At 35.5% G+C, this 23,796-nt stretch overlaps 3 protein-coding genes across 7 annotated transcripts; 1 reads left to right on the top strand and 2 right to left on the bottom strand.

Annotated features, from left to right (window-relative positions):
• Positions 1-5,444: 5,444 nt before the first annotated feature.
• On the bottom strand, positions 5,445-23,152 carry LOC111626752 (tyrosine aminotransferase-like). Its single transcript, XM_023370243.1, has 13 exons — positions 22,483-23,152; positions 22,153-22,388; positions 10,088-10,152; positions 9,260-9,364; positions 9,118-9,185; positions 8,895-9,053; positions 8,627-8,818; positions 8,482-8,564; positions 8,320-8,389; positions 8,123-8,251; positions 7,976-8,059; positions 7,803-7,901; positions 5,445-7,640 (listed from the first exon to the last, which is right to left on the bottom strand). The coding sequence occupies exons 2-13, from the start codon at positions 22,218-22,220 to the stop codon at positions 7,470-7,472; spliced, it is 1,293 nt and encodes a 430-aa protein (XP_023226011.1). The 5' UTR covers positions 22,221-22,388; positions 22,483-23,152; the 3' UTR covers positions 5,445-7,469.
• LOC111626761 (vacuolar-sorting protein SNF8-like) lies at positions 10,495-11,927 on the top strand. Its single transcript, XM_023370255.1, has one exon. It carries the CDS (start codon positions 10,721-10,723, stop codon positions 11,450-11,452), a length of 732 nt encoding a protein of 243 aa, XP_023226023.1. The 5' UTR covers positions 10,495-10,720; the 3' UTR covers positions 11,453-11,927.
• Positions 11,949-21,950, bottom strand: LOC111626720 (KDEL motif-containing protein 1-like). 5 transcript variants are annotated; one of them, XM_023370212.1, is made up of 10 exons: positions 21,714-21,950; positions 19,715-19,983; positions 17,204-17,403; positions 16,928-17,136; positions 16,068-16,145; positions 14,461-14,627; positions 14,152-14,389; positions 12,799-13,098; positions 12,618-12,725; positions 11,949-12,011 (listed from the first exon to the last, which is right to left on the bottom strand). In XM_023370212.1, the coding sequence occupies exons 2-10, from the start codon at positions 19,900-19,902 to the stop codon at positions 11,979-11,981; spliced, it is 1,521 nt and encodes a 506-aa protein (XP_023225980.1). In that variant the 5' UTR covers positions 19,903-19,983; positions 21,714-21,950; the 3' UTR covers positions 11,949-11,978. The 5 variants fall into 5 exon arrangements, with proteins under 5 accessions (XP_023225980.1, XP_023225986.1, XP_023226002.1 ...); XM_023370218.1 differs by having other exon boundaries at positions 21,780-21,950; XM_023370234.1 differs by lacking the exon at positions 21,714-21,950 and adding an exon at positions 20,705-20,716.
• Positions 23,153-23,796: the final 644 nt, after the last annotated feature.

The raw sequence follows: 23,796 nt of genomic DNA, 5'->3' as shown, positions 1-23,796 counted from the left end.
TTAAACTGAAACATTTATTGTAGAGTAAAAGTTTAAGAAAAATGGAACGTTTGAAAGGATAATTTTCTAAATTTTGGGGAATCTTGTAACCTTTATGACATTACCAGCGAATTTTACAGGTCCCAAAGGTGCAAAAATGTTATTTTGGAAGGTGTCTTATTATAAAAATTCTACCATATGCTCACTGAAATAGTGTATTATTCATATTGGGAATTACACATTTTCAAACCAACCAATAACAAAGGCTTGTACAGAATATCATAAGGCTTTCGGCAGAAAGGCTTTCCTGAAATGTCAGCAAGCTCCAACAGAAAGGCTTCTCCAGAATGTCAGCAAGCTCCAACGAAAAGGCTTCCCCAGAATGTCAGCAAGCTCCAACAGAAAGGCTTCTCCAGAATGTCAGCAAGCTCCAACGGAAAGGCTTCTCCAGAATGTCAGCAGGCTATTAACAGAAAGACTGTAACCTGTAAATATGAAAAAAGAGAAAGGCACTTTTATAGTTTCAGAACCGACATGCAAGTCTCTCCGAATGTTACTGAGAAAGTCTTTCTGTCAATTAAACATCTAGCTACAGTTCATATAATTTAAGCTTAATTGAATACAAATCATTGCCTCAAATTAGTCAATTCGTGGTTCAATTAATGTCTTTACCTTCTTACAATTTATTCGTTTACAAATAAATAATAATGCATTCTCTTAGCATAAAATGTTACACAACTATCAATAACCTTTTGTCATGATTAACGTTGTTTTTCGAAAGGCAACCATCGAATTAATCCATTCCTAAACGGTCCAGGTTGCATAAATGGTGAAGCGTACACTGATCTCGTGATTACTCTGCACTTTTTTCCCTTCATTCAGCCTTGTTTTACCCGTCAGTCAAGAAAAAACACTAAAAAAAATGCTATGTCGTACTTGATTTGTAGAATTCATTGTACTTTACTTAAATTATAGTAATTTAAAAGCGTGTCTGCTCCTTGCCCTGGCAAGGTTGCCTGTCTGTATGTTATTTACTTATTTGTAAGGAATTTTGGCCATTTATTTTTTTAAAGATGGAAGCGGTTTTGAAAGAATAAAGAATGAATTGTACGGATCCAAGAAATGCACGCCGAAAGTATTGAAGGGGATGAGAATAAATTTGCAAACCAAATTCCATTCATAACTGAGAACATCCATCAAGTATACGAGCTTTCAAAGGAAATTCACAAATACAGAATTATCGAGACTCTTTCATAAACAAGCAAATGGTAAAAGTAAAAGTGGAGAAAATAACTACAATAGAGAGCAACCCCGACTGAGAACCACGAACCCTGTATCTCAGCAGAGGGTCCTGACGATAATTTAAACTGACGTGTTATGAGGAGGGAAAATGTGCTTACGACTAAGTCATCATGCTCTGGGATATTGTTCTGCACGAACATATTGCTCCTTACTGAATTCACTTCCATATTTTTATTCTGTTTTTTCGGGGGTTTAAACTTATCAAATTCTTCTTTGCGACTCGTTTTTTTCGGATCTCGCTCTTCTTTATCCTTACTAAAACTGTAACGTTTGAAGATGAAACTCTGAATTAGCAAGATGGCGATTAAAATGTTCCTTTACAGTTTGCTGTAGAAATTTCCTTATCAGGGGTGGATTTAGGGGGTTGTAGGCTATAGCTGAATTCCCTTCTTAGAGTTTTTCTCGAGTCTCAGATAGTAAATAACTTTGTTTCCTTTCTGCGCCCTCTAATCAATGTTACTGAATTGCTTCGTAATAGGGTTTAGATACTTATTTCAACCGTGGCTACCGACGAACCAACCCCACAGCCTGACATTTTTAGTTAAAGTAACAGACAGCGATCGTCATCACTACTGCACTACAACATAATATCGGTAGAGGCAGCACTGCACAACAGCACTTTCCATTGTCACAAGCTGTTACTCAGCGGGCGACCTTGTCATAACATCTCGACCAAACTCACTTTATGATCATTCAGCAGCATAATACCAGGGGACTTAATGATCCAAAGATCGCTGCACTAACACAATGATGGTTGTAAGAGATGGTAGCGGCTACAACGACAAGAATTATAGCGTTTGGCACCGCGGGTTGGCACACACCCGCTGATCTGCATCTGAGGATTAGCATAGACCGCGGACGGCGTTTATTTATAGCCAAACTTACAGCAACACATGTAGAAGCTTTTATTAAATTATAACCGGCAGAAATATACCCACAGAAAGTGCTACAGCGTGCGGCATTCCCGTCTGGTCGGGATGGATGAGAAAAGCAGCGACGTCTCATTAAATAATGTAACGCCAGGATACAAAAAGGCGCTGCGGTATATACAGTGTTAGCGTCTGTTATGGATGTAAAGAATTTACACGCCAGCGTGGACGAAGCATTGAGAACAACAAACGTACAGCATCCCCCCCGCACATCGTCCGAAAACGGACAATTCCGTTCATCTGCATGCCTTTACTTATATTAGCAATTAAACTCTAATTAATGGTGTTTAAGGATACTAATACGTTTTATTTGGAATAATTAAAGACATAACTTAAAACTTTACTTTTATCCGTAAAATACACCTAAAATTACGGGATATTTTATAAAAAAAAGTTTAAATAATTCGGAAATTTGTAAATAAAACGCTTAAAAATCCTCACCCCCGAGCTCCGTTCGGCCATCTAGTGCCAAATAAATGAATTAATACATTTTTTTCCGTATTTTAATTTTTTTTTTCATTTATAAGTTAGCATTTACAGGGAAAAATCCGTAAAATATTGGACGAGGGTTGCGACGACGTTTGACCTTTCACCCCGGCTTCATTTTCCACTTCCGAAAACCGATCGATATAAGCTCGGATCCGTATGGCAACTCGCACCATCTGGTGGAGACTGATGTAATTATTATTATTATTTTGTTTTTATTTCTTTCCAGGAGGTACGTTCTGTTTGTTTAGCTATAACAAATTATTTTCGTCAACGAGGAAAGGTATGAGGACCTTATCGAAATTTCGTATCTTTGTTAGTCAACAGGTTTTTATTGGTTTTTAATTCCTCCCCAATTTACATTGCTAATTAATTTATAAATAAATGAATTTATCAGAAAAGGGCGTATACCAATGTACATTCCGGCCGTCTGCAACAGGAAAACTATCTCTGTGAATATTTATGAAGTAAAATTCGAATATTATAGATACATTCAAGTATAATTTTTTCACTTTAACCAGTAAATATTAAAATTACCTTTTATCTTTTACGTGTTTTTTTAATTGTTTAAAAATTTCTAGTGTTCTAACACAGGCAACACTTTAATTATTTATACTCACGTGATTTATAACGTCACATTTATCCTGCTCTAGTAGAAGCTAGTAGTTCGCGATCGCCTAGTTGAGGAACACTAATCTATACCGGGTTCTAATATATAGCGTCAGTTTTCTTATATCCTCGCGTAGTTCGCGATCGCCTGGTTGACGAACACTAAACTGTTCCTCAACTAAAAACTCACTGTTTTTCAACTAGGAACACTAAAATGTTCTTAGTTGAGGAACAGTTTAGGGTTCCTCAACTAAGAACATTTTAGTGTTCCTCAACCGGAACCTGGTTGAGGAACACTAAACTGTTCCTCAACCAGGTTCCAGTTTATTATTATAAAACGACATTTCGTGGGTTTAAATAATGATAGGTGTTCAATCAGTATCACATGTGTTAAGGATTTAGCTGTGCAACTTATTCTCTGTTCCATTGTCTGATTAAATTATTTATTACCAATTTCACAAACACGTTGTTCTAACGGAAGAATTTTTGTATAGTTCGCGATCGTCCGGTTGAGGAACACTAAACTGGACTTGATTATATTATCATTATATATACATTCAAATTACAAATTAGCACGGATAATTGCAGTTTAGTACTAAAGTAGTATTTTTTTATATTATTTTAAATTACAATTATACATTAAACGGGCATTAAGTGCAACGTAATGCCTTCAATTAATTATGCCACGCACAATAACATAGTGTCGATGTTGCTTCGTAGCCGTCATTGATATAATATAACGTTACGTTGACTCTTCTCTAATGAAAACTTTGCATAGTTCGCGATCGCCGAGTTGAGGAACACTAAACTGAATCTCTTCTATTATAATATAAGGCGTCGTTTTAGTTTCTTATAATCCTCTCGTAGTTCGCGAGCCCTAAATTGAGGAACACTGATTTGAATCAGGTTCTAATATAATATAGAGCATCACTAGTTTCTCGTAGTTCGCGATCACCTAGATGAAGAACACTAATCCAACAGAATACTGTAGCTAATTACGTAATGTTCAATTAGTATCATCTGTTAATTAAATCCGTAACAGATCCGATATAGTAACCATAGTATCATTTGAATGTTACTGATGTTACTGCAGCATATAATGATGTCAAAATGATATTAAAGACAACAGAATGCTAATTATGTTAGTTACGATTAACACTTATACTACTACAGTAACAAATTGCAATTAACATAATTAAAAAGTGCCATATGCACACTATCACAAGTTGTGTTACTACTTGATATTGCTCTAACACTAAGTTGCTATTGTATTTAACTGTAGCTAACACAAGGCTTTACACTGTGCTCGGTATTGTTACTATAGACGTATTAATAACTGTTGTTAGAAAGTGAATTTCTAGAACTTTATAAACCAAATTTCTAAGGCCCTTCAGCAGCTTTATAAACCAAATTTCTAAGGCCCTTCTGCAGCTTTATAAACCATATTTAAGGCCATTCTGCAGCTTTATAAACCATATTTCTAAGGCCCTTCTGCAGCTTTATAAACCTAATTTCTAAGGCCCTTCTGCAGCTTTATAAACCTAATTTTTAAGGCCCTTCTGCAGCTTTATAAACCATATTTCTAAGGCCCTTCTGAAGCTATATAAACCATATTTCTAAGGCCCTTCTGCAGCTTTAAAAACCGAATTTCTAAGACCCTTATGCGTTTTTAAAAGGCAATTTTTAAGGCCCTTCTGCAGCTTTATAAACCATATTTCTAAGGCCCTTCTGAAGCTATATAAACCATATTTCTAAGGCCCTTCTGCAGCTTTAAAAACCGAATTTCTAAGACCCTTATGCGTTTTTAAAAGGCAAGTTTCTAAAGACCCGCAGCTTTAGAAACTAAATTTCTAAGGCCCTTTCGGGAGTTTCTATAAGAATTTTCAAAATGGAAACTTTCTACTTAGAAACAAGATCGGGAGATTAGCAAAATTAAGAGCAGGGGGAGGGTGGTAAAAATCAATTAGGGAGATTGTAGCTGATTAATTAAGTGGAGTGGGCCTCATCTCTACTCTCTATCTTTTTTTTTTTATTTATTATTATTTTATTTTATTTTATTTTTTATTAATAAAGTGCTCTGGCGCATTGGGAAAGTTGAAACATTATTTAACTTTTCTCCCCGTTCCTATTTTTTCTAACACAGGCTCTTCTAGGAGTTTCCTGCTAAACAAGTTTAGAAGGCCTCCGCGTATCGATATTGCATTTTTGGAAGGTTATCGGTGATTGTCGATACGTTTGCTGAATGATGATGAAGTAATGCTCAAGGACAGAAATCGATTTCGAAAAGGCTATCGGCAATTCTGATCGATTCCGACTTGTTTACAGGGTCCACCAAGGGCACAAAATGGTAAATTTAGAATCGAGTAGTCGCGATTTCAACTCAACGAATAAGGCACGCTTACGAGAAATTGATTTGTAGAGGGTTACTTACGGCCTCTTCTATGACACTGCGCTAATAGCTCTGTCTCGTAGAATAGGCCCCAAGCAGCCTTCCATGAGACTGCTTGGGCTCTTAGGAGGATTTTAAAGAGCCCTCCTATAGTTAAGTCTATTCAGGCTCTTATTTTAGGTATAGTTTCTAGCTTGCTGCTGTAGTTAGCGCGTATCTTAGTGTAACCTTAAATTCTTGAAACGCCTTTTATTAACTCTTAAGAATATAAAGGTGCAATTAACGTACGAGCTAGCTATAATATCGGCTCTTAGACTCATATAAAAGCCTTCCAATAATTATTTCTCGCCTTAAGTTGTCATTTTAACATTAAGGCAAAAAATTAAACTATTGGAAGGCTATTCTTTGAGGATTAGGTTGATAGAGTAGCTAGCTCCTATTTTATTGCAGTTTTTAATTCTTGTAGGTTGATAGAGGTCAATAATTTAAGGCTACACTAAGCTATAACATCGTCTCTTATCCTCAGATAAGAGCCTTTCTGTAGTTTATTCTTGCCTTAATCTCTTTAAAATTTAGCCTGACTCGACGAGTTTAAACTTGATTTACTAATTTTAAAACATCAAATCAAGCTAATTTTTTCTACTCTTTTAAAAGGCTTCGAAATATAGATGCCTTATAATGTCAGGCAAACTAATAAAACCTTTTTTCTATGCGATAAAAAAGCTGCTGTTGCACACTATCTCGTGCTTTTAGGTGTTAATAAATTCCATAAGGCATCAGATACCTTAACAAAGGCTGTCATAGTGGAAGAAAGTCGACACTTTGAGCCTTCGTAAACACATCAGATTGACAATTTTTGCTGAAAATACTCATGACAGAGGAAAATTATTACGGTAGTAACTGTTATGTTATAGGGAAATTTAGTAAAGTGGAAAGGTGCAGAGAAGGAAAAGTGAAGTGTAAAGGTTTAGAGAGGGAAAGAAAAGTGAACAGGAACAAATATAGAAGAAAGGTAAAGGTGCAAACAGAGGGAAAGGTAAGGTGTAAAGATTCAAAATGAAATACGAGGCGTAAAGATCAAAGTGAAAAGGATGTAGTGTACTGGTGTAGTGAGGGAAGGTAAAGTGTAAAGGTGTAAAGAAAGGGAAAAAAGAGGAGAAAAAGTCCTTTCTAATCTTTTAGTACGGACAGTGAAAGACACCAGAAAGAACACTTTCCCTTAAAAAAAACCCTCTATTAACCTCCCAATTAGTATTTTTGTAATAGTTTCTTCCTGTGTTAAAGGAACAAGAAAGTAAGAATCGCGACTGAACAAAAGAAAACGGTTACTAAAGACAATGAATTGTCAAAAACCGTTATAACGAAGAAACATCTGTTTAAAAAATCTTTAAACTTTAGTATTAATCACCGAATTCACTTACTAACGTTAGTGAAATACAATTTAACGGTTTTAAATAAAATAATGCTCCACTACTGTCCTGAGAGGAGGGTTTTTAAAGGTCCTCACAAACCCTTCAGGGCTTAATTATAGCAAGAGATCATTAGAGACAATCTTGAGTAGCATCTTTATTTACTGCACTACTAAGATGTTTAAAGTGGTAGGCCCCATAACTGTTTACAAGAAGTATCCATTACCGACTTGTAACCGTTAAACTGCACCCCAACAGTGGTAGTGCTCCTCTTTTTATTAAACCGACAAAAATACATAAAGGTGGGCTAGATATGGTACAATATTTAAATTTGGAAACCTTTTAAGCTTCGGGGAGGGGAGGAATTTAATATTTATTCGCCATCAAGCCATACTTGACCAGGAGGTTGTCGTTGTTGATAGAACCGGAAGCGATGTAATGATCGCAGCAAAATTCGGCTATTCGGACGCACGCCACTCGAATGTGGTCCTCTGGAACCGTCAGCACGATCCGGAAGTAGTTAGGGTACTCGAAACACTGCAAGAAAGTAGGGCATTTCGGCATTTACAAGATCCATTCATCATGTCAAACCAGCTCCACGAGTCACTTCAACTGCATACTTACACGTCCCACCCGCCCTGTATCAAAATGAGGGAGCTGGTTTAGGGGATAGCACGTGAATAAAATGCATCTTCTAACCTTTCCGGGTAAGCAGAACACCGATTGCTCCGACACTAACTTCTCTACAAAGTCTAGATCATGGCGGAATTCTGGAAAATGCGGCATGTCGATCCCAACCTGTAAGAGAACCAGCGAATTTCAGCGACCTGTTGGGTATGTAACAAGAGATTTTATTGGTTTGGTAGGCTTACCATCATGTACATGGCACCTGCAGGCATTATAGGCATGAGACCTGGTACGTGATGAAGAGCGGTGTATGCGGTCTCCGCATTGTTCTAGTGAAAACGGAGGATTTTAGGGTTTTATTTAACGTAAAAAATAGGATCCAGTGTTCTTACCTTAACCGTACTGATGCACTCTGCGAAAAATTGGTGAGGTGTATCGTTGAGAATAGTGGGGAGTGCACCCTGAACGATGGTGTTGCAGCCCATTATTCTTTGGCACAGATTTTGCAGCCCATTCCTGATCTGTTCGAGCGAAAATTCTGAGCGTGTCGGGGAGTGTTAAACGACTTTAAAGTGGTAAAAACACCTACCTGAGCTCCAAAAATTTCATTTTTGTCATGGATGATGATCCACCCCATTCTCCATCCCGGAACCATAAATCTGGAAGGGAAGAACATTGTTACTGCTGCAGCATTAACGCTACCATCACACTAGAAGCGCAGGGGAGAAGTAAAGTAAATGTAAAATTATACCTTTTAGTGATGCCACCGCAAGTCAGAATTGGCACGTCTTTAGACAACGAAGACAATGGGTAGAAGGTCTCCCCTGGAAAAATCTTAGAAAGGATATGGGTTTAATTGAGGCTAAATTTTCGGGTTTTGTACGGTGAATACTTACAAACGTGCTGTAGATCTCGTCAGCAATAACGGGTACGTAATTCCTAGAAGCGATGTGTAGTAGATCCGAGAGATGTGATGCTGAATATACCGATCCACAGGGGTTAGAAGGATTATTGATGACAATAGCAGAGGTCTGCGAATCGATCTGATTCTCCAAGTGTTTTAGATCCACTTCCCACTCCTTATCGGGCTAAATATATATATATAAATCGGGTCTTAAACTCACCAGAAAACACTAGAATGACGTATAAAGATCCTACACTCACCAAGAGGTCGTAGTATTTTATCTTCACTCCTATACCCTCTGCTATGGTTCTGTACAGAGGAAACCCTGGTCTTGGTATTAGCACGTTCTGGCCCGGGTTCGAAAGGACATTTATGCAAAATTCCAATGCCTGAGAGCATCCACTGGTCAGTACCACATCCTGCAACATCAAACTAAATCAGATTTACGTCATACATCGACTGCAAGATCCTCGATAGGAGTACCTTGGACTCAACCATGCAATCTGCGTACGAACTGTGAGCAGCTACGGCCTCTCGTGCATCCTGGAATCCTGAAAAATGGTGGAAGGAGTTAATTGTGAATGGCGAGAAAACACCCTCAAACAGTTTATGCTCGGTTCTATACCTTGACTGGGTGCATAACCGTTGTATTTTCGTGATCTCACTGCTTCCACTACTGCTTCTGTGATCTCTTCGCATGCATCCATGTTTCCGAAAGTAGTAGGATCCCCTGCGTACGAAAAATGTTAGTAGTAAGGACAATATGATATCCTTTGTCACCTTTCTACGGGACCGCCTGTATGAAAAGAATGCTTCCCCCCAGATAGAGTATTTAGAGGAGAAACATAAGAAATTTATGCTATTTATCTAAATTTTTCTCCTGCATCCTACTGAATCAGTTACGCTCTACATCTAATTGAATTAATAATAACTTCTCCTAAGATACTACTGCAGTATTAATGACGTTACTCTTTAAATAATACAAACAACAGTTTTAAATTGCACACGTAACAGACGAATGAGGTATTTTTAGTACTAAAGAAATGCGTTGTTACCGTAACAGTAACTGGATGAATCGTCGTTAGAGAAACGTAACATAGCTAAAATTAATACTATAAGTAGATTTTATCTTATGATGGTAACTGTTACTACCACACTAGTGGTAGTAACGGTTACCATCATACTACCATTGGTAGTATCTACTACCATTGTAACTCCACTAGTGTAGTAGTAGTATAATAGCATTAGCAAAAGTATGTAAAACAATTCTACCATAGGTTACGACCATACTGGATACACATCATACCGTTACTACCATAATAGTAACGGTTAGTCTTACTATTGTAATTGAGTGAACAGCATTTCTTGGTACGATTTATCATCTTTTCATGGTAAATTATGGTGTGTTACTATAGTAAGAATGTAGATCTACGAGAAGAGTTACGCCACTTACCTATAGAAAGTGCCAAGAGGGGTTTGTCCGGATTTGGTCTCAACCTCATGTTCTCTACAATAGTCCTAATGGGGTTAACNAAGTTTTTTTTTTTTTTTTTTTTTTTTTAAATGGAAAATGAACGTGTTATTGCCATGGTAACGATTGCTTTAGCGTAGGAGGAGGAAAAAACGAATTTTGCATAAAAGTTTATGAGAAAATCGATTATAAATAATTACGTAAATGAAAAGTTTAGAAATAATTTATAAATTTTGAGATTAATTTCTGAACGATCAGTTATTTTTTGTTATGACACTTCGAGTTACCATAGTAACGTTCGTGTTGTTATGGATGCGAAGGAATTTCTTTTAAGTGATTAATTTACAGAGAAATAATTTTTATCGTTAAGTAACTTGTTTGAAATTATAATTTTAACGTTACCAAAACTTATATTTTTAAATCATTAATTATACCTTAATACGATTTTTACGTTTGGCGGATTTCTGGCGTGTTGACGTAACACGCCAGCTGGACGGATGCGTTTACGTAACACGGCAGTAATGGCGACGTTCTGATGAATGTAGGCGTGAGCGACGAACGGACACGTTTGTAAGCTTAATAATATATTAATTGTGTAGAGTCTAATCGTTAAAGATGAAGAGACGTGGCGTAGGTGCCATACAAAAGCAGCAATTAACTCAGACACGATTCAGAGACAAGGGATACGAGTTAGCAGCCGAGCAACTGGAGCAGATGAGCAAGCAAATGGAGGCATTTCGTGAAAATCTCCAGCAGTTCGCAGATAAATACAAGTCTGACATCCGAAAGGATCCACATTTTCGTCGCCAGTTTCAAGACATGTGCGCCAGCGTGGGCGTGGATCCACTGGCATCCAGCAAAGGATTCTGGGCTGACATGTTGGGAGTTGGGGACTTCTACTATCAACTGGGAGTGCAAATCGTAGAGGTGTGCCTGGCCACTCGCTATAGGAACGGCGGCATCATTCCGCTGGACGAGCTGACCGCGCGGGTCATCGCTTCCCGCGGCAGAAAGCAGGACGACGTCGGCCCCGACGATATTCGGCGAGCCGTCGAGAAGCTGAAGGTTCTGGGCGAAGGCTTCGCCTTTATACATACCGGCGGCAGACTGATAGTGCAGTCCATCCCGGCAGAGTTGAACGTGGACCACATGGCCGTGATCCAGCAGGCAGAGGGTCTGGGTTACGTCTCTGCTTCGGCCCTGGCCAAAGAGAAGAAGTGGTTGGAGCATCGCGTTCGGACCGCACTGGAGGATCTCGTAAAAGAAGGACTGGCGTGGGTCGATGATAAAGGCGGAAGCGAGAAATTGTACTGGTTTCCCGGATTGGTAAAGAATTTGGACACTTAAATGTGTGTGAAATTTGATACTGGCCTATAAATTTTTCTCAAATATCTTGTTATATAATTCTGTATGGATTGTAAAATTTTGTATTCTAACTTAAATAATGCATTGTTTAGGAGGATTAAGGCCCTACGTAAATGATTATGTTGGCGAAATTTAAGTAAAAATTGGTCCTTGTGAATTTATATTGGGAAAGATCAATTGTATTAGCCTGCTTTTAAGAATATGGAAGTTACATGCACTACATAAAACTGTAACATCATCAAATATGGTTCTCTGTTTATAATAAGTAATACTGCTTTTGTAAAATATTAAAAACATCTGTTGTTAATTCAGTATTTACTACAGTGGTACATCAGGATACGAAATTAATCCATTCCGAAACTGAGATCGTATCATGAAAATGTCGTAAGGTGGATCATCTTTTCCCATACGATTACATGTAAAAACAAATAATTCGTTCCGACGCGAAAAACATACTCAAATTAAAGCCAAGTAATACATTAAAAAAANTTACATAGAAAAAATTATATTATAGTTCTTCTTTTCTTCTCAACTGTCCGACCTGTAAGAGAGTAAAGCAGAATTACATTAATTAATTAATAATTAGCCTTAATATAATTACTAAATTTAGGTAAAGAAAAGCAAGAAGAGGTCCAAGGTTAACAATTAGAAATTAGTTTAGAAATTTTCGGAAAAAACGCTTGACCTAGAGCAGGACTTGTACCTGAAACTCTGCAGATATGGCTCGAATTTGGCCGAGAGCCAGGGTGGATCGCAAATGCCAGTGCAGTCAGCGTGGCGGCAGCGATTAACCTGTATTGTTATATGATCTAATTTAATTGTAAGTCTGGAAGTGAAGAACAGACAAGTCTGCATAGTACAACAAGTAACATCCGTATGAGTAAGTAGTAATTGTGGGTTCAACTCTCGTTCTGGTCAATTTTAATCTAACTATAGCCTAAATATAATGCAAAATATAGATACTTGATTTAATTTATTGTCCTTCCTATGGTATTAAAACACTAGATTTTGGTAATTTTGCACCTATAATTTGAGCAAAATATAAAACCATCTATCGAATGGTAGAAGAGCCAAATTTGCAGAAAAAAGATCCGGTAGTAGCCACGTATTAAACGAAAATTTAAATCACAAAATGCTCTATACTTACGGGGATTTGGTTATCCTTACACTCGCAAGTTGGTTTGTCTTTTGGCTGAGGAACGTGCTCCATGCCCGAATGTACTTCAACTTTATTCTTTAGAAGTTTAGAATATTCCTACATTGTTACATTAAAAGATTATTTAGTAAAAAAATCTACAATTATTGTAACATGTAAATTTTATTTTTACCTTAAGTAGAAGAGCATAATAGCAGAAAATATTGTGAGGAAGGAGATTGTCTCGAGTGAAGTGTCTGGCATTTTGTGCGATTGTTCTGGCTTCTTCGTCGTGTTCCTTTGCCCATTTTAGTTTCTCCACCAGATCTGAAAGGTCCCTTTTAAATGGAATGTAATGGACCATAGGCGTTAGCATGTTGTAGAAGTGTTCGTAATAATCGGAATCTTGTTTCAGCACCACGCTGTCGCCGGCCAAAAGGTACGGGAAACGATAAGCAGCCACAGTTCCATCAACATTAATCTGGTACTTATACTGAAACAAAACATAATATTCGGCATAAAATTTACGCAAGAACAAGTGACTATCAGCTAATTTAATTAACCATCGTCGGGTTCCATCTGAATACAAGAATAAACCATAACTCTGGAACTATAGTTACAAGCCGCATAAATTTAAATAAATTTTTGAATTGAGTGTGTATGGCTTGTAATCATAGTTCTGGAATGTTGGAATTTCTTTCCATATTCAAATGGAGCATAATTAAATTAGCCAAAAATGTAAATAGAGCAAAAGCATACAACTGAAAAACGCATAAATGTAGGAATAGTAATAGAAAGGACAATAATGTTCCAGTGTTCGTAACTGTCTTCAGTCCTCGTCGTGCCTTCTCCAACTGTCGTCTCCCTCTCCCATTCTCCTTTGTTTCCTCAGAAATCCCTCATTTATTTTCTTAACAGTTTAGGAATTTGACTCATCTAATACCCACATAAATATATTTCAACTGTAAGTTTTATTTAAAAAATGAAAAGAACTTTTTGTAGTTATTGTATACAGTAAAAACCCAATGGGAGCAACAATCTTTCAGATAATCCAGAAACTCATTTAGTTCTGTGTTTTGTTCATCGAATAATACATATTTAACGTTTCACGACGTATAATTACGATAGTGCAATTACTGTATTTAAAAATATATTAATTTACTCAAAATTAATGTAATGTTACGTATACATGGCCTAGATTTGTGGTACTACAATCAACAGACGATGTAGTGATTTCCGAGAGTTTGGTGTCTGTGTATTATACACTGTTGTATGTACAGTACGCTGAATTATTTATGATTATCAATGCAGAATATGATGATAAATGGGCAAAATTGAGGTTGGAAAGTACCAAAAGGCAAGAAATCATCAGAATTCTTTAATAAATATTTACAGTTGAGGTATATAGAGGAAGAAATAGTGTGTCTTGAAAATATCAGCCACTAACCTTAGGGGATAAGGCACCTAAAACTAATTCTTTCATGCATTCAACTCTATTCAATTCTCACTTATGGTTCCGAAAGCTGATATAATCAAAAACATTCACCTTAAAAAAATAGAAAAATGAAACGGGTTTCACTTTTGGACCATATTTTTCTTCTACGTCACGAAAGAAGAAGAAATTCGTCAGAGACGCATTGATTAAATCCGGATATCTGCGAGAGAGAGTGATCAGATCCAGTCGTTCTTGCCGGCTATCTCGGCCTCTCCAAAATGCCACCTCTGTCTTATTTTCCCACGGATCTTCGCAGTTACCATAAATTGCTAATATATCTAGCATAACTCTATAAAATAAGCATTATAAAATGAGTAATTTTTAATATTTATTAATTTAAGAAAAAAATGCAAATGTTACCTTCCCATCATTTCCAATGTAGATTCGGTTATATCGTACGTGGGCATTACGATATCTTTGGAACCCTTCGAACCACACCAAGAGAGAATTGGAAGCGGATTTTTGGACGTCTCCTCTAGAGGCCAATCGCCTAAATTGATGATAAATTCTACGTCTGGCAAGATCACCTAAAAATAAAGTTAATTTCCATACGTTTACCTTCAGATATTATGAAAATCACTACATCATTTAAGCATATCTATTGTATTGACAACATGATAATAATTTAGGAATAATGTTCAGTTAATGTTCTTTCATGTAACTTATATTCAATTTAATGTGATTTGTATTTATAATTATATATATATATAAATAAATAGATACAAAATTACTCATAATCAGTGTGATTACAAGCAAAACTTTTCTACTGTAGATGCATTAATGTACTTTAAAGAAACAGTAACTAAAGAACTAGACGAATCACATGCATTTGGATCAGTCCTTCCTTGCAGCAATAGAAGTCATATATTGTCTATCTTCTGACAGGCAATCTATTACCTGTACATACAGTTAAAAATACTATAATTATCATCATTCTATAATATATGTGAGCATCAGTAATGGTCTGGAAGAGCCACAGTTTGACCACCACAGGTATAGATCTTCAACTGCTTGAAAAAACTTCAAATTTGTGGATTAAGTGATAAACCTCTACAGTGGCACATGTTGTATCTGTCAAACAGAAGATATTATATCAAGGTAAAGTCTATATCAAGATCCTTCCTCAATATTTACTTTATTAATCTTCATTTTAATGTTTTCACACTACAGTAGAGTCCCGCTAGTCCGAACTAATTGGGACTAAACCCTGTTCAATTAGCCGAATAATTGAAATAATGCAGAAGTAAGCAGTAAAACAGGTCCGGTTTATATAGATCCAACACCATCAACGACTTTTGTTTCTGTTTTTGTGTGTAATTAAAGTATAGATCTGCTGTTTTAATAGGCCATGTCAAACACTAATTTATTAATTTTGTACAGTATTAGTACAGTACTACAATAAAATACAATTTTTTTGTTGTGGAATTCTAAATATTTTTGTACCATTAATACCATTTAAATTCAACTGGAAAATACAAAAAAAACGTATATTTTGCAAGCTAAAAAATTTCCTCTCCACCAACTGAAACACGTTTGGATTAGCAGGACTCTACTGTAGTTTTAACACACACTTGATAAAGGTCAATGGCCACAGTGTTTTGTCTTTACATAAATAAAATAAAAATAAACATTAACTAAGGATTATCAGTATCTGCGTGTTGCTGACATGTGAATATTTCTGTACAATAAGTCTTTTTTGAAGTATTTACTTTATTAAACACTGTTTATTCAAAATATCTAAGTAGTGTATAAACATATTAATGTAATATCTTCATGTTTCCATTGTAAACTACTTAATAAATTACTAAAATTTCTTAGTAACTACTCAAGATTTCATAATAGACTACATTGAAAGGTATACTAATGCTTGGTTAAGTTAGTAAACATTGGTTAATTAAACACAATCTAGAAAGTTTGAAGTGTGCATTGTTTAAAAGGATTTGAATAAAATTATATATAAATTATACCTTTCGTGTTAATGATAATAAAATTGAATCCATAAACATATTAAAGCCAACATACTGTCCATAGCACTTCCTGTATATCTGAAAAAAATATTAATACATTAAGTCAAATAGTTATTTCAAGTAAATAAAGTTTTCTAAATCTATATAAATCATACAATTAACAAACCGCAGATACAAAGAATCAACAATTTCTATACCTGTTTTACTTATTAACCATTTAAAAACACAAAGTATGGATTAAGTATCGACATCCCTGATATTAATAACATCTTTCATCGGGTTCTCTTGATTACATTTTCAGGTTTTCTTCTATCAAAATGTCCTCATCCTCCCAAATATTTAGAATTATCTTAGCTTTGTCGAACTGCACGTTGCCATCCCTATTGTAGACCTCCATGCTGAGCACCACGACTCCTGTATTTTTATGCAAAATCTTGATGCTCTCGTAACATACTTTCTAAACTCTGCAAGGTTCTTCACAATCACCGTTTCCTTTTTAATGTTTCGAGATATTTAATCATCTGATCTATTTCTCTTTCTCCAATGCAATCAACACCTTTATGGTAGGCCTGCATGCTGAATATTATGTTGTACCTTTATACAAATCTTTCTGATGCTCATATATCCTCTTTGTTAAAGTCTGTCTTGTCACTCCTATGTAAAACCCCGTCAAATCACTCCCTCTCTAACAAACATACTTGACATGTCCCGTTTGTAAATCGGGTACAAGTTACCGTCAAGCCACACTGCCTGTTTTAGTATGACTAAATTTCTACTGTACTAGATATGACTACTTTTAATGGAGTGTAATATTTTCAAATATAACAATAAGGTTATAATATGGTTTAAATTAAACTTACCTCATTACTGACAACTGAATAATGGCATATACTGTATGCTCCAGGATTATTGAATCTCTTTAGAGCTTGTTTAAGAACGGCATTCATGTCAATCTCCTTAAAGGGCTGTAAATCGTCTTTAATCTGTGGATGAGAATCCGGACATTCTAGAGATGCCGACCAATCCAAGAAGGACTTCGGACAATAACAGTGTTCGTGATACACATCACCTGAATAATATGATATTTGTAGTGAGAATGACTGTTTCGAATACAGATATTTAAAGTGGCAACGTACCTTCTACAATGTACGGAGAATCAGCAATGTGTTTTTCATTATACTTCACTTCGATATGAAGACCGCTGCAAGTCCGATACAGTCTATAACGAACAATAAAGCTACCATCTCTAACGTTTAACAGCTGCATCCAAACCTGACATGCTTCCTTACTACCCCTCACCTGAGCAGACAGCTGACCAGAAGGCGAAGACGTGAAACTAAAAAGTAAACAATTACATCGCAGTTACAAATATTTATTTACTATTACATATTTTTAATGAGTCTTATTACAAAGTATTATAATCAATATTTCATATTCAGAAATAAGAAAATAAACTATAAGTTCTGATATAAACTGGAAAAGAATGTCTTCTATACATTCATTAATTGTTACAGCAGATAATGAAGTGTATATATATCAGAAACACTGTCAAATAAATAGGCGTCACGCTTTAAAGAATAGGTTGTTTGGACTGATTAACGCACTGTTTACCGTGTCATTTGCCAAAATCTAGCACCTGGTATCGTTCCAAATTATTTGCAGACTGCAAAGCTAAACTGTAGTAATTTTAAAACAATAATATTTAGACTTTTAACACTTAGTTTAAGTTATATATATATAAAAATTTTGCATTCAAACAACAATTTTATAAGCAGAAATACTTATATGTATTTTACATGCACAGTATCATCTAAATAGAATTAAAATTCAAATGATGTCTTTGTTACAGCATATTAAAATCAATTATAATGTGATAATGAATAACGTAAAATTTTAAATAGAATAATACACATGTTAAAAACCCAGCAATGGTTTACGTTTATATCAAAAAGTAAGATTTTCATACCAGAATTGCAGAATTTGGCTAAAGATAGGTGTCAAACAAACAGCTAGAATAGCACTATTGAGCTATTAAAGCTAAATAATTACTAAGGTATTCGGCAGGAGACAGGCTGCCAGGCTACCACCTCTTGTTAAATATAATAATCATAAATAAATCTAGAATTAAGCTTAACACTTTAAAATAATCTGATTTAATATGATAATGATTTATTTAAATTTATAAATGCCATAGAGTCTCTGTAATCCGATATATATTGAATTGGTGGTGTCGGATTACTGGATTTTGTATGTATGCACATACTGTACAGTAAAAAATGCAGGTTAGTTTATTGTATTAATCATGACTATGTCTGTTTTGTCGAATGCAAGTGCATTCCACAAAACAGAATGATTAGAATTTAGTATTAAGTAATCTGAAGTATACGGATTATGTTAATCTCGTATAAAAGCATTGCAAGCTCAAATTCTGCTCCTAGTCATTGTTTTTCCTAGACTTTACGAAAATTTATTCAAAGTTAGACGAGTCTACGAGAAAAAATAATTGGCTCGGAGCGGAATTTTAATTAACTCGCGATGCTTGTTTGACAATAGACTTTCAAATTTAACTAAACTATCTCGTCGTAAACTTAGCCGATCAAATAAATAACCATTAGAATAGTGGTAATGGTAAACAGAATAGATTTTTCTATTGTTAAGATACCCTAAATTATTATGTAGAATACTCATCAGTCAAACACACTGTTTACTGTTCTCTAGTTAAACACATTTGTTATTTTTAATGTGTGTGTATGTGTACTTTTGTTGTTACGGAGTTAACTCATTAAATTAAAACACTGTTTGTATATTTTTAAGTACTATGTGAAGTGCTAGATTTAAATTTTATTAAAGTAACAAGCAAAATCTACAAAAATAATGCTTGCTTAGTGTATGTTTAACATTGCATTATCAGTTATGCTATACAAATAGTTTAGAATCGGTCTTTCTAGACTTATATAATTGTATAAAATTAGCATATGAAATAAAACCATTAAAATTAATTAAATAACATTGTGATGTTAAATTTTAGCAAATTATTAAATATAGGGCCTTCCACAAAGAATGTTATCGTTTTAAATTATTGTAATTATGTTAATTATTATCCACGAAGTATGCGACATACACCAATCGATACAGTAAACATCCGAGTTTCATCTCCTGTCTGCATTCAAACATCTTAGTATCTATTATCTCTAGTAAGCACTGTAAACAAAAATGGCACTTCATACAGAGGCGGCATTTTGTGTTCTGCAGTCTGTAGTCGGAATCACTCTTCGTTGTGCAACGTGATTAATCTGCAGGAGCTGTAGAAAACTGTAATAGGCAAACGTTAAACTTGGATGTAACAACCACATAAGCATGAGAAACTGGATAAGCTTATGCGGAATTAACGTCAAGAATACAATAGTAATTTCACGTAAAAACAAATGTTTTCTTGGGTACATTGATAGTCTTCCAATGTTTCAATATAGATTATAATGCTTGCAGATAATAATTAACAATTTACAATAATTTAAATTGGTTATAGTTAAAAGACTGTAATGTGGAGAGATTTTGTAATGCTGTATATTAGATTGTAAATTGTCTATTATATTTAATATACTTTATCTTAACGGATAAATAAAGATGGAAAAAGCTCTCATACTTACTTCTTACCATTTTTGTCGACAAGTTGAATGAAAAAATACCTGACAGGAACCACAAAGTCTGCCTTCAAACCTGGTCCATAAACAATACTGTTTTCAAGAGATAATTCCTCTGCTTTTGATTGATACCCATTCAGAGATAAAGCTATTATTATTATTGCAGATTGTACAAAATACACAGAGAAAAACATTTTTAATAACACATTTAATACTTCTAAGGAACTTAAATGCAAGTATTTACAAACTGAAGCACTGTTCTTTACTTCATATACCTGGAAAATTTAATAAGAAACGTAAGCAATTATATTAATAAGTAAATAAATTATTTTATATAAGTTTATAATCATCTAAAAGTTTAAATAGATTAAAAAAAGCATTTGAACAGTGTGAAGTCTATAGATTGCTTATATATATATACACTACACTTTACAGTCTTCCGAAAAGAATGGTACCATTTTAAATCATTGTAATTATGTCAATTATAATTCGAGAATGTCATAATGTACATTAAAACATTGGAAAATTGTCCAAGTTTCTCATTTGCCCATTACACTTTTCCAACTTGTGCACCTCACATTGTACTGCACACATCCGAGCAATACTCAAATTGTTTTATGCTTGCTATAGTAGATCTGTTGTCACTTCTCCCACGGCTGCCACAGCTCCATGGCTGTATTCTGCAGATTACTCCTGTTGCACAATGATGCACGATTCTGACTTTGTGAACTGCAAGGCACTAAAGTGCAAGACAGATTCGCCGTTTTTGCTCGTACTTCCTAGAGGTAGTACACAAGAAGACCCTCGGATGCAAATGAAAGACGAAGCTCGGACAATTGCACTAAGGACTGGTGTACATCACACTTCTCGGACAACAATATAATTATAGTAATATAAAATAATGGCATTCATTTTGGAAACCCTGTACATGCATATTCAAAATTCGATATTTAAACTACAAACTATACTTAAAATTATGTCAAATATAAACAAAACTCTTTCTAGAAGTAATTTAAATCTATTGTTCTGAGTTTAATACATTCAGTTATTGACTTAATCTTTTGTTATGTGAAATTCGAGAAGTCTTGAGGAAAGCATATACAGTTTCGCCAATCAAAGTACAGTAAATTATTAAAGAACAAAGTTTAAGTCAGTAAATTAAGTATTTTACTCATATGTATTTTCTTAGCATAAGGTTGCAATTGAGAACAAGTCACACGGGAACACTTTTAGTGGAAAAAGGTCGGTTTATTGATAGGAAATGATATGCATTTCGGGCTTAATGCCCCTCTTCAGTCCTATTATAACAGACTTATTGGCAACCTTTTACCACTGAAAGTGTTCCTGTGTGATTTGTTCTCAACACCAACCTGATGCTAATAAAATACATATAGTAAAGAGAACATACAGCAAGGGTAATGCCTCCCACAGGCCCGATAGTAGGGGTTCGATGCGACCTCTTTGTCAAGCCTACCACACCTCTATATATGACCCTTCGTGGAGTCGCATCGTGCCAAGAAGACTTGCATTTAATATTTCGCCCACATAACTACGCCACCTTTGAGTAGTCCGCCCGACTGTTTGCGGAATACTCGACACTATATAGTTTTAGGGGTGCGTGGGGATCATGCCCATGCGAATGCCAAGGTGCAAGTGATAGCAAGCATCAAAGCACGCGACTACACGCAGAATGTCGCTCAAAGCGTGCGACATGTAATGTATAAGCCGTGACGCCGTATTTGTTAGCAAGTTCAAATGATCAAAGTAATATTACTAGGATCAGCTTTGAGCTTACCAACAAACATGGTAGAGTAAGCATACAGTATATGGCGCCATCTCTGGTTAAAAAAAAATATTAAAAAAATGAATTTTCAGGTTATTGTTAATTTATTATTTACATGTTAACGAGTATAAAATGTTATTACGTGTTTATTTTACGGTAAATTTGTAATTAAATAATTATTTTTTAAATAAACATTCATGGACGATCTACCACGTGACTTACCGCCTACGTCATTCCATACGAAAAAGTTCATTTGATAAAAAGAATTAACATTAAAACTCAACTTACATATAAAAAGAACGTTATATTTTAATATAATTCACATTTTTTGGCGTTTTGTGGCGCTTACATAAGCTAAAACATCAAATTTCCACGAAAATTACCGCCATAAAGTTAAGACTAGAATGAAATGCGATCGGAATTTTAAAAACAGACGACAAGGAAAACGTGCGCTATGGATTATGGGTACGATTNAGTCTTACTATTGTAATTGAGTGAACAGCATTTCTTGGTACGATTTATCATCTTTTCATGGTAAATTATGGTGTGTTACTATAGTAAGAATGTAGATCTACGAGAAGAGTTACGCCACTTACCTATAGAAAGTGCCAAGAGGGGTTTGTCCGGATTTGGTCTCAACCTCATGTTCTCTACAATAGTCCTAATGGGGTTAACAGAGTTGTCAGCAAACCGGGAAACCCGGACGTTCCACGAATGTCGAGTACGCATGGTTGGTCGATTATCAACAACAGAAATCCATCGTCACCAGCTGAAAATTACGGAAATTTCGTCGATCGTTGTGTATATGACCCAGTTACGATGTTGACAAACTCGACGCGAGTTCATTGGCAGCTTCACTTAACCAAGGCTTTAGTTATGAGGTCCTTGCGAATGACCCTGAAAGTAGAGGTGAAAAATTACTAACCCACCACACGAAAAGGTTCCGCTTGTTACGGCGGAAGATCAAGGATTTTTATAATTCTCTTCGTACATGTTACGTCACGCCGTTAGTGTGACGTTACTGTCCCTCTTCTGCAAGGTGGGAGATGTTGTCTTCACGTGAAAGAGGTGCCACTTGCAGCCCGGATTCTGTAATAGGCTCTTGATCTGTTACCAGTCTTTCGTCATGTGTTTGGAGCGTTTTAACCCGAAATTTAATCAGCACAAGGACAATAATTTGAAGGACTACCACCTTACCAAGCTGGGATTTGAAAATTTTTATAGTTGCCACATTTCGCAACAAGTGGTGGTGTCCTCGAGCGACGAGCGAGTTTGTAGACAGCCAACTTACATAATAAGTATCAATATTTAATGTAACCTTTCAAGGAGAGGACAGAAAGGGGGTGAGAGGTATTTTTCCATACACAATTGTCGTCTATTGTCGCGTCCAGGTGTATTGATTTCGAAACACTACTACCAATGATCCAGTCTACTGAAACACAACGTGTGCCAAGTTTCGAGCTCGAGAGGTGCACCTGATGTCTGATACTTTTTCTTAATAAGCGCGTAACACGTGAGGGGCGGTGTGGTGCATAGTATCTCTTAATGTGTACGTAACATAATACAGGGCAGTAGTAACACACGCCTGAAATTTCGAGCTCAAGATGTGTACCTGGTGTCTGATGCTTTCTCTTAATATGTTCATACACAGTGTACTGGTGTAAACGAGGAGCATTTCTACTTATACACACTACAAATACTCTCAGTTTTGAGGCATATTTGTTACCTTATCGTATCAATTCAAAATACAGATAACATTTTGGGAACAAGGAGCATTTTTTATGTGCAGTTTGATATGATTTGACACCTTGAGAGTATTTGGCAGTGTACCTCGTTGGCAACAAATTGATCACGGAGCATTTGTAAAGTTTTATATTGATCATAAACCATTTGTAATGAGATACACCTCATGTACACTATCAAATACTCTCAATTTAGCAGCATATTTCATACCAAAATACACACACAATTTTGGGAACAAGGAGCACTTTTTTATAGATATGTCACAGTGTATCAGGAGGCAATAGATATAATCTTAATTCACAAACTAAACAGGAATAATTGAAAAAGTGTACAAAGAAAAGAAAGTAAATTAAATATTGGAAACACCCACTTAATTTTCAACATAGTTATTACATTGAAGAACAAGCAATTATCTATTCTGCACACAAGAGGAAAAAAGGAAAGTGGTACAGTAGCAGCTACCGGTACGCTGTGGTAACAATCCGGTTTCTTCGACATTAATTGTTTTCGATAATTTATTACTTGCACAATACAGAATGTGGCAATTCAAGTGGGACATCTT

This window comes from Centruroides sculpturatus, unplaced genomic scaffold (assembly GCF_000671375.1).
Source record: "Centruroides sculpturatus isolate CEXI.00-Female unplaced genomic scaffold, Cexi_2.0 scaffold203, whole genome shotgun sequence".
Lineage (NCBI taxonomy): Eukaryota > Metazoa > Arthropoda > Arachnida > Scorpiones > Buthidae > Centruroides > Centruroides sculpturatus.
This window is presented reverse-complemented; position numbering and strand designations above follow the sequence as displayed.